Source organism: Strongylocentrotus purpuratus, unplaced genomic scaffold (assembly GCF_000002235.5).
Source record: "Strongylocentrotus purpuratus isolate Spur 01 unplaced genomic scaffold, Spur_5.0 spur5_scaffold_15, whole genome shotgun sequence".
NCBI lineage: Eukaryota > Metazoa > Echinodermata > Echinoidea > Camarodonta > Strongylocentrotidae > Strongylocentrotus > Strongylocentrotus purpuratus.
Window position 1 is genome coordinate 28,102,994 of NW_022145600.1, and position 12,226 is coordinate 28,115,219.

Genomic DNA, 12,226 nt, shown 5'->3' on the forward strand with positions numbered 1-12,226 from the left:
TCCAAATTTCTACATGATGGTAAAAATAGACAGTAAAAACATTACCTTTTCATTTATTGTTAAGTAGTTTTTTTTCTTCTCGAAGAGAGTTCTGAGACACATCAACATTTATTACCTGTGTCACGATTTCGGTGTTTTCTATGGTTTAAGTCCAGACATCTTTCTCAAAAGTATTCTGGCAGACTGAAGATAGATGCTAGTTATTTTCGTGCCGTTTTGTCGATCGCCATGTCGCGTCAGGTAGCTTCAGTCTGTCAGTGCATGTCTGATAAAGGTGTCATTGCTTGGTCATAACAAATGTCACACAGGTAATTAAATATCGTTGTGTCATGGAACTTTTTTCAATATTATCTTACAGCCCGTCTGCACTAGTTAGACCACCCTGCTGGTGACTGACAGGTGGTTATCTTATCAACTCAGCTCTCAATTAACATAAGAAAAAGAGGATCACCGGGACCAACGGGCATCGCTAGGGCATTGTTTTCTATATAGATGGAGCAAGTAGCTACAAGTAGCGCAGTGGGGCTTTAACCATAATATACTGATGCAATTATTAAGTAGCATATAAATATATTATTCTCGTTTGCGAATTGTTATGTATACCTGGAACGATTTATTGTTTTCTGAAATACAATTTTTTTTTTTATTATCTCGTGACACTTTCGCCCACTATCTTTCCAGGGCAAGTTTTCATCGACAAACGTGACAAAATTAATATGATATTTTGTAGACTTACAATCGGCCTAAATTACGAAGAACTTCGAATGTTCCATTTTCAAGAACAGTCAGGCTATTGTGACTAAGCGCCCTGTAATATAAGAAAACATAACATTAAAAGATCCACTTATAGCAGAGTAAAGGGAACGCTTTTCAGTCAAATTCAGAATTATGAATGAGACCTTGAATATTCAAAGATCAATTTCTTCTCATAGTGAACTGCTGATTGTCGTGTAATTATATACTATCACTCAAAGCTCGGTATTTCTATCTAATTGTTGAGAATCAGCAGTTTTACACCAATATATATATATATATATTTATTTATATTACACGATGTTAATGTACATTAATTGCGTAGCTACGGCGGAAAGGTGAAGGGGGCAAAGAGAAGATAAGGGGGAGAAAAGGTAAAGGGTAGGATCAAGGGCGTAAATCCAAGCTTGAGCAAAGGGGGAGGGGGGCACAATTACACAGGGGCGGATCAGCCAAGCCTGTGAATGAACGGGGACGTGTCCCCCTTGTCCCCCGGATTGACGCCCTTGGGTAGAATGAGGGATAGGACAAGAAAATTGATATGATCCCGCACCCTTCCAAATTGATATCCTTCTTATTTCGGACGATATTCACCGAACAAGGGCGCCTTCCCCATGGTTCTAGTGCCCCGAATTTACTGAACGCCACTGTTGAATATAGCTGAAGAGGTAATAGTTTTATTAAAGCACACTTACAGTTTCCGTAACCGAAAAAGTCCGATAAAGACGCCTGCTGGAAGGTAGCTGAGCTGAGTGGAGCTTAGATCCCTGTAAAGACGAACCAAATCAAGTTCTGCACAATTTAGCAACTAGCATATACATAGTCATTTATAATTAAAAGTAAACAACATGTTATGATAGTATAATAACATAATAATAATTATTACAATAATAATAATAGTAGTAATAATAATAATAATAACAATAATAATAATAGAAATAATAATAATAATAATAAAAACAATACAAAATTATAATTATTTTGTTTACACAGAAAAGCCTCATCACATATTGCTCCGGTTGTCTCATTTCGCTCGCTGGACGTATATAGCAGACGACAATCGGCGGATTAGACGACACTTGGTAGTAAATTTGTATGTGAGATTGCTTTGCTAAATATAGAATACAAGAACATTTTCGATATTTTTGAACTATCATTGATATCTGATAATTAAACAGTTACTAAAATAAACCTACCAAACTACATAATACAATGAAATACTTGACTTGAAGTAGGGGAGTTTGATGTGGTGCACAATTGCACCCCTCTGTAAATAATCGAATAGTCCATGGCAATCATGATTTTCATGTTTTTGCTTACCTCTGCAAAATGTTTGCTTATCTTCAATGGACAAATTACGGTGGGGGTTGGCTGAAATGGACATAATGAACCGATCAGAACTTATCTATTATAATCCATGCTTCTTATCCTTCGTGTGCTTGTCCTAAAACCTTACTGACCCCAAAGTTTGACTTGTTTCACATGTGTATTATAGGCAATGGCGAGCTTGCAACCTATTTTGATCAAATAAGGGTGGGTGAACTTTCAAAAGTCAATGGGACATGAGGGTTCCCATGAAAGAGCTAGTGATAACGTACGTCGGGGTGGACGTGCTCGTCGTTTAAACAAAAAATGAATTTTTAACGATTTTGGGGGGTAAAATTCCATAGGCTAAATGTTAGGCTGCTGACTCTGAAGATAGGGGGCGTTGTGAAATGAGACTAAACGGAGCGATATGTTTAAAAGATAATACTTATTTATAAATATCCTAGAAAGAGGGGGGCTTTAAAATATCTCTTAAGTTGGAAAATAACGACTATTAGTTTTCGAATCGACTTAAGTGCTACCAAGTCAGTAATCGTCTGATTTTCAGACCATTGTACCGAATGGTCGTACGTTTTGTGCTGCGCAAAGATTTAATCAGTTTAATTTTTTCCATTACAAGAAGTGGGTTATTGATGTACTAGACAAACGCTCACGTACCCTTTACAGCTCATTTTATGTATGTTATTACCAAAGAAGAAAAAAGCCAGTCAGTCACTCAATAGTGTCTGACAGTGAAGTCTAGCAAGAAAACGGGTTTCCTTGCATACTTTGAATATTAGGACACTGCTAACGTTTCAATTTCACAGATAGGACATACATAACATATTCATAATTCCTGCAAAGTTCTGCAGAATTTGATATTGGCTGCAATAGTTGTATGTTATTCAATTCAACTCAAATTGTATTGATTGGAATCCAAACAAATAGGATGATAAGAGTAGAGGGAAACCCCAGTCCACCTGACACCCAAAATCACTTATGCCGGTGGATGAGACCCGAGGGTTACAGTGATTCAGTTCGCTTTTCACCTCCAAGGCACAGGTGACGCCAAATACTTTCTTCAATTCAATTCAAAACAACTCTCATTTATTTCATTCTCGCTTAAAACATACATTGATAAAAAAGATACAAAATAATTCTTAAACAAATCGAGGAAATGAAAAATCGAGAACTACATAAATAAAGCCCTTAGGGCTTGTACAAGCTTAGTTCCCAAAGCATGTATAGCTTAATGTAAAACAAAGAAGAAAAAAAAATATATATTAAAACAAAATTTAAAAACACATATAACACAAATATAAACAAATATAAACAAAAAATAAATAACTGTACATATTTGAGATAAAGAAACTGCCTCAACTTTTTTTTGAAAGAATTAACAGACTTGCATTCAGGGATATCTTTGGGGATAGAGTTTCAAATCACAGGAAAGTTATGTCATACTGATTTCATTACCTAATTTGTTTTTGATTTGATTTGATTTTAATTCATGTATTGGTTTCTGCATTATTTTTCTTCTTTTCATCATACATTTTCATGAACATAACATGGCCATTAGTGCACAGAATCTTTAAGACGGGTATTGTCATTATGTATCATTCTGGTAATTAAGAGTGAACATCTGAAAAATGTTAACAGGTAATTCATTTTGAAAGTAAAAGAAACCAAGGAGGGCAATGGAGTTATAGTACAAATCAAAAATATTAAGAGATTTCAATTTTCTAAACAGTGGGGCAGAATGGGCACGATAATGACATCCCAGGCATATGCGAAGGGCTTTTTTTTTGCAATTTCAATAATTTGTCTAATTTAGTTCGAGTACAATTGCCCAATTACCGCGAACAGCAACACAATAATAAATTGAAATATGAGAGCATGAACAAATCATAAAGCAGTATTAATGCTGAAGGTGGAAGCGAGTCTTTTAATCTGTGTAATATACCAATACATTAAGAGATACCTTTTGAGTGACTTTATTGACATGAGTGTCCCATCGCATATTATAATCAATATAAACACCAAGAAAATTAACACTTTTAACCTTATTTAACGGAACCTCCTTTTTTTGATAAACAAAGTGTCAAGCAAATTAGTGGAAATTGACTGCCTATGGAAGAAAGTAATGTAATTTGTTTTCTAGGATTTATCAACAATCTATTTGATTTGAACCACTTTGTTACTTTGGCTAATTCAGTGTTGATATTATTTTGTAATGCTATGGTCACAACTCAGAGCAGCATCGTCGCTCTGATAGTGGTATCGTCAGCGACATAATGTGAATAAATTTGTCAGAGGAATATGTTATATCATTAATGTAAATAAAAAACAGTAGAGAACCTAAAATAGAACCTTGCGGTACGCCGTGTGTAATAGAAGAAAAATTTGAAGAATTGTTATTATTAACTACATATTGAGATCTATTATAAAGATAACTTTAAAACCAAGATAGTGGTAAGCTCCTAGTCCCATTGTGTTCTAATTTGGACAAAAGTGATTAACAATATCAAAGGCTTTAGAAAGGTCCATGAAAATTCCAATGCAAAATTTATTGGTATGAATTGCGAACAAAAATTTATCTTGTAATTCTATCAAAACATGCGTAGTACAGTGATTTTTCCTAAAGCCATATTGGGAGTCCGTGATAATTTTGGTGTTAAAACAATATAATCGGTTATAGACACATTTTTCTAACAACTTTGATATAGACGGCAGAATAGATGTGGGCCTATAATTATCAAAGTTATAAAGGTCATCTTTTTTAAATTCAGGGATTAGTTTAGCTATTTTTAATTTATCTGGGACTAAGCCTGTAGAAAGAGAGCTCCTGGCTGTACAATACACAATATTGTTTTTCTTCATTAAGTTAGTACTAAGATTATCTAATCCAACAGAATTACTGTTTTGTAATGAATTAATAATCTGTATAACTTTATTTTCTGTTATAGGAAGAAATAGAAGAAATATTAAAAGAAATAGAATCGTTGATAAAACCAGTTAGATGCTCCTAAGAAGAAGTATCGTTAGGAGAGACTGACCATTCATGTGGTTATCCGTCTGCAACAGCTTATAAAATATTGATTGAATTCAGTTGCTATATGTTGTGGATCACAATCCTTTTTAGTTCCATTAAAATTGTACTCAGGTAAACAAAATTTAGGCTTATTTAGTAATGAGTATATAACTGACCAAGTCAGTTCAGTATTATTTGTATATGCCTTTAATCTGTTAAAAGAATATTATTTTTCGAATGCTTTAACAGATTATTCAATTTATTTCTATATTTTTTGTATATTGTTATTATCCACTGTATTGTTTTAGAGAAAGTGTTTATAATAACGATTTTTCTTCTTCATGCATCTTAACAAATACTCTGATATCAAAGGTTTTTTCATGTCTCTTTTTATTATGTTTAGTTATTGACAAAGGACTATATTAGTCAAACAATTGAGTAAAACGGTTAATAACAAAGGAATATGCGTCATTAGCATTTCCAAATTATGAAGATTAGTCCACTCTTCATGATAAAGATCATATTGAAAATTTCTTATATTATCATTTGAGTATTTACGAGTAAAGCGAATTGAGCTACGTTGATTAGTATTAATATTAGAGCTTTTAGAGACTAGAAAAATGGGTAAGTGGTCACTAACATCTGAACACTAACTACCTGAGTCAAAATCTCAATCAAAGATATTGGTGAATACATTAAAGTGTAGCACTGCTTGGTGTGATACGAGTTGGTTTTTTATAATCTGGAATATACCAAGTTCAGATTCTAATAATTATAATAATACATCTAATAATAACGATAATGATAACAAACAAACGAACAAACTTACAGTGTATGGGCATTGTTGAGTCCTGAGAAAGCGCCCTTCATCAGATGACGGACGGGGGCGCCATCAAGATCTCTACAATAAATATATGATGATAATAACAATAATACTTAATAACAATAATTATTATTGAATGTTCAAGAGGAGGGACGGTCAAACTCAGTCAAAATAATGTTTGAGTGATGAGGAAAGAAGTAAGATATTTTTTGTCATCTACAGGAGACTTTTAAAAAACATTTCATACAGACATATCGATGAACATATAAAAATAAGAAATTGTTTTCTTAATCTTTACCAGCATTCTATGACTGTTTAATTGGTGTTTACGTTGCGATGCCTGTCCCCTCTTCTTCTTTTCTTGTCACTTCTCTCCCTCTCCCTCTTTATTTCTTTTTCTTTTCTCGCTCACTTTCTCTGCGTCTGTCTGTCTCTCTCACACACACACACACACACACACACGCGCGCGCGAGCACACAAACATACAAACACACACACACACACACGTGCGCGCGCATCCACCCACACAAATACACACACACACACACACTTTCTCTCTCTGTCTCTTCCCCCTCCATATATGATTGTTTATCCCTACAATTCCTTCAATCCAACGATCACAAAGACTTCCGAAAAGTCACTCAAAGTCAACTTTAATAGCCTCATCTATCACCTTGAAATGTGCCAATGACATATATTACTCGATCCGACCTTGGTTTCTGAAGGCAATACAGGAGGGTAATCAAATTGCTCTTAATTTTATTTCTTGAAAAGTCTTTGCCATCGTTTTATTCTACTTCATTTACATAATTATAGCCTTTGGCGCTGTTGCATTCGCGTAGTCTTCATTCCAGCCGTCCGTGCATTTCACCCAAAAAGGCAACCAGTCGGGATCGCCGCAGCGAGGTTCAGTAAGTGGAGGGTCGATCCCGACGTACTGCTGAGACTCGCCGCAAGAACAATTAGCCGGGCAACGCAGTATCTCTGTATATAGATAAATATTGAGTGGTACTACAAAAATGGAGAATAGCAGAGATTACAGAAAAGAATACGAAACAGGTATTATTGATTTTATTATTGTTGACTTACAGCGTACAGCCATATAATGACCCCCAAAAAAAAAATATTAAAAAAATAAATAAATAAATAAAATAAACACACACACACAAAAAAAATGTTTACCGTGAAAATTCATGACTTCTTCGAACCCCCACTTTAAGACAAAAATGAAAGAGTCAGTTTCCCACATTCTTTTTATAAGGTTAAATCGTGATATTTCAATATAGGAAAATATGCATTTGTATAACTTTCTTTGGTAAGACGCGAATATAGACCCTGGAACGGGTTTAACATTCAGCAAAATGCAGGCCATTGTGTATTAACATCTTACCACCCCGCCCCCCCCCCCCCCCACTCAGTGTTATTTAGGGTACGCATATGCTCGTTCCCTCTTTTTGAAAGCACCCCCTATCTGTGGACTGCCAACATTTCCGAACCCCCCTTTCGCGGGCTTTTCGCGGGCTTTTCCTGACCTTAAGACCCCCCCCCCCCCCCTAAATCAGGAAAAGGGCTCAATAAACCCCCCTAAATTCGGAATAATTTCTCAGGAGTCCAAAGAGATGAGAGAAAAAACGAAAAAACACCCCCTTTTTAAAGAAATCTCCGGGTGAAAAGTCAAATACACCCCTTTTTTTACAATTCTCGGGCCGGACTTTGTCGCACGAAAAGTACCCCTTTATCGGACATTTTGGCAACCCGCATGCGGTCATTCCGACCTCTGAGTGGGGGGGGGGGGCGGGCTTACCACAAAACATCTCATCGTCTTTGTGTGGGCAATCAATCCTTCCATCGCATTGCAATCTGGGAAGGAGGCAAATATCACTTCCGTTGCATTGGTATGCGCCGGGACTGCATTCTGGGTATTATTACAGAGAAATAGGAAAGAAAACAGAACTTAAATTAGGATCACTAAGTCACAGTAGGATTCATGTTGGTATTTGTTTAATCCTGCAAATCCAAGAAGTTTAAGTTCCCCCACCCCCTGATTTGTCGAATTCCCATTCATTTAAAATTGCCTTTAACACAACTCTGAATAGGCCTATTTTACTTTATTTCTCTTCTTTATTTTGTCCACCCTTCACTAATCATTTTCTTGCACAAATCGATTTTTTGCACAGTTTATAAAAGGGTTAACAAAATATCCACGCATACTAGTCTTGTTTAAAGGCGAACTTTTTCATCCTTCACATCATCCTTCACATGTTTTCAAAAATTTTACAAATTTTTAATCTAGTGAAAACAAATTATGACCTGACAGAAATTTCATTTTCAATGGGTATATCAAGTTTTCGATTCCTTTTGTGGACCCAGAATCTATATCTGATCATGACTTGTGTTCAAACTCATTATGTATGCATGATGCCGAAACATAAGCATAAGAACTAAATAGATATAGAACAAATATCATTAAAATACACGCTATTATTTAACTGTTGTTTGACAACTATATTTCTCGAACAATATCCCTTCTTTATTTTAGAAAGAGTTTTCCATAAATACCGTCACATCCAATTTCATCTGAGAAGTCAGGGCAGTCAACAATCCCATCACATCTTGCACTGACCCGGATGTATTGATGACCAGAGTGACAGTAGAAATCCTCTCCCGTTGTGTCAACCATTGGTGTTTCTATAGACATAACCAAGCACGAGCGGAAATACTAGTACATGTAGATAAAACATTGATCATGTCTTTTTGTGCAGGCGCGATGGCTTAGTGGTTAAGCAATGGTCTCGTAACCGGGATATCCCGGGTTCGAAACTAAGTCGATATGCTAGTGCCCTTTGGAGAGGCGTTAATCCTCATTATCAAGTCACTTGGAGAGATCTCAAAGCCGTTGGTTCCCTGGTTGCTTATTTACGAGCAAACACATGTTTTATCAACGGTCAGGTCAAACAAACCATAAACCCGTGTGTATAAGTGAGAATTTAATTTATTCGTGATCAGCAGTGGTGAACCGGGCCGGGGGGGGGGGGGGGGGGGGCATGAGGACTTCGTACCCCTAATTGAACGGAAAGAAAAGAGAAGGAAACAGGAAAACGGGGAAAGGGGAAGGGCAGATGAAAAGTAGACACTCTATAGCTCCTTCCTAGTTAGTCCAGAATCTGGCCTATTTCATTTTGATCTCCACCACACCAATGCTTCTTCTCCCTACTTATTTGCTACCAGCCGATGATGGCGTGAGCTCAGGCTGGGCTGGTGAGCATAATTATGAGTTTGTTGATAACGCCATCTTCGACGGCTTGAATCAAGTGTTTAGGGAAATTATAAAGGACCGTGCAGATTCTGGACTACTTCCTAGCTAGTAGGTATTTAATCATGCAAAAGACATGCACCCGTGCTCTTACCATTGGTATCTATATCGTATGACGTAAACTCCATGACAAAGCCCCGGTGCTGCTCAATGACGTCACTACAGAAGCTGACCACCGTAGATCCTCCCGGTAGGATAAGTGACGTCACAGAACTACTAGGCAATGAGAGGTTCGTAGCAGTCATCCCATCAGTTGACACGTGATGAATATGCACCGTATCCCAGATATGTTCAATATCTAGTATTTTGACGTCAATCACTACCTGCGCACAAATTAAAATCACGTGCTTGTTTAAATCATTCATTTCGCCAAGCCTAATCTTTAGACATTTTAAATAATAAGTTATTACAGTGCTTATATAGCGCCTAACACTTACTTTGTCAAAAGTCTATAAGCGCTCTACAATAATGCAGCATAATAAGTGATATTATTATGTACTAGATTTTAATAAAACGATTGTATAGATGATATGCCTATCATTATACATCATGACCATTACTGATAACTGCTGCACGCATGGGGGCGCGTATGAGGGGGGGGGGGGTGGGGGTGGGGAGATGCCTTTAGCCCGCACATCATTTCGCCGTTCTATCATTCAATATGTCACAAAAAAATTCTCAGAAAATATGATAATTACTAACAGACCTAAAAGCTGTCGATTAGAGCACGCAGGTTGCAGGAATAATAAGAATTTCGAAATTGGAGGATGGGGGATGATGCAGCCCTCAGCCCCTACTACTTACGACTATGGTTTCACAACAGGCAAAGCTGATTTGTGCAATGATGAATTTGTTCTTAAAGCTGCACGTGACCAGAATCCCGAAAAGTAAGGTAAATGATATGACGAGTGTGTAAACTTCAGGTTGCGGTTGGTATACCCCAAAATACATGTAGAGGATTAGCTGTAGAAGACGTTTTGAAGCTCTTCCTCTTAAACTCATCGAAGTGAGTGATCAGCAATACAATATATGCTTCGGGCATGTAGATACGACTTATCTTATAACAATGAGACTCTTAGTCTCTCATAACTATTTTGTGTTCAATGTATTTTCAGATACTCCACTCCAAAACGAAGGATTAATTATCTCGTGGAGGGCCGTCTCTATTCAAAATTTAGATTTGGTTTTATTTATTTATTCTCCGAATTTTCAGGAGCAAAAAAAAAATAATGTGCTCTTATAACACCTTTTTGTTCCATAAAACATCAATCATATTGATGTGAAATAATCAGTACAATGGAACAGCCGCGCGCCACCCCGATTGACCGCGAGCGCCAGAAGGCCTTATCTAGTTGTTAAAGATTTCCAGCCTAAGCGAGAATGTAATTCCCTGATTGACACATGCCTGCAGGGACTTATTCCAAGTATGATTCGACATGCCCTGTTTTGAAGTTTCTGTAAAGAGTTGACATGTTTAGCACAGGCTGTTCCATATATTAGTAAAAAAAAAAAAAAAACCATAGTAAAAAAAATAGGAAGAAAAATGGCAGTATACATAATTTTCATACTAGATAGATCAATGATATGACGCAATCGAACTAATACGCGTATGAAATTACTTATCCTAGAACACATAGCATCAATATGCAAATTCCACTTGAAACTCGGATCTAACAACATACCAAAATACTTCGTACATTAAACATGACATATGTTTACCCATTTACATTCAAGTTCAGCTGGCTACATTTAGTAAACATTCCGTTTGAGCAAAATAACATGCTTACTGCTTTCTCACAATTGAGGCTCAATTTGGGGTTACACAACCAATTAAATATTCTACGAAGTTCAGAATTTAATACGGACACTATTGTTTCTGTGTAAGAGATACATTACTGTTTCATCAGCATTTAAGGGAACAGAGCATTTCTTTAGATGTTTTACAATTTCATCAATGTAAATTATAAACATCGGGTCCAACATAGATAATTGGGGAACCCCGTAATCTATATTCGACTCTGATGATGTAGATGAGCTAAATTTGGTACATATACGACGACCTTTTAAGTAACTAGGAAACCATGATAAACAATCAGTTGATACACCACCCAGCATGCGCGTACGCAGGCGGGGGGTTGAACCCCCCTTCATTTTTGTATGTGTATTTGGAGCAAACCACCAACCCCCCCCCCCCCCCCCCCCCCCCCCCCCCCCCCCACCCCCTTTTATGTGTGTGTTGTTTTTTTGTTTTTGTTTTTTTATTTAAAAAATAAAATAAAATTATGCCACTCGCTGACCTAAAAAAGGTGGACGACTGGCCGAGTCGTTGCGATTTTTTTTGTCCTGAAATTTGAACACTTGACCGATCGATAATTCGTTCCGTTGGTGGGGAGGGGGGCGGGGGGCGGGGGGGGCGGGGGGAGGTCACCTTTTTTGGTCACCCCTAAGCACAACAAAAACCTGAGGGGGTGGGGGTTTCCTCCAAAACACACACACACTTTTTTTTTAGGGGGAGTTCAATCCCCAACCCTCCCCCTTGCGTATGCGCCTGAATCTTTGTCACATAGTAAGCTCATGAACCGGCTCTGTAGTCATCTCATGTACAGCCTAATTGGCTCGTAGATTATAGGTCGTTTTCCAGAATGTTCGTTATTTCTGAAGGTTCGTTTTTTCGACATTTATATAGCACCCTTTATCAATGTGTTTGTTTGTTGGAAGTTTCTAAGCTTCGGAACAACGAACCCTATAATAAACGACGTAAGAGCCAAATATGAATATTGAGAGTGCATTTGCATATTAATGAGAAAACGAAATTAAGTCATTGATTTCATAATGACATGGCTTTTGTTGAATAATATAAATGGATCGTTATAGGGTTAAGATGTTGACAGATGAGGCTTAACGTACCAGTGAAACGGTTACTTTGCTTATTTTTGTAGCCCTCCTGCATCTAATGTATGTTAATTATGCATTCAATATATTGGTTTAAATTCTTTTATTA

General features: G+C 36.9%; 1 protein-coding gene across 1 annotated transcript; it reads right to left on the bottom strand.

Moving 5' to 3' along the window:
- Nucleotides 1-6,714: 6,714 nt before the first annotated feature.
- LOC115924170 (atrial natriuretic peptide-converting enzyme-like) lies at nucleotides 6,715-9,429 on the bottom strand. Its single transcript, XM_030986032.1, has 4 exons — nucleotides 9,320-9,429; nucleotides 8,472-8,600; nucleotides 7,717-7,827; nucleotides 6,715-6,896 (listed from the first exon to the last, which is right to left on the bottom strand). The coding sequence occupies exons 1-4, from the start codon at nucleotides 9,351-9,353 to the stop codon at nucleotides 6,715-6,717; spliced, it is 456 nt and encodes a 151-aa protein (XP_030841892.1). The 5' UTR covers nucleotides 9,354-9,429.
- Nucleotides 9,430-12,226: the final 2,797 nt, after the last annotated feature.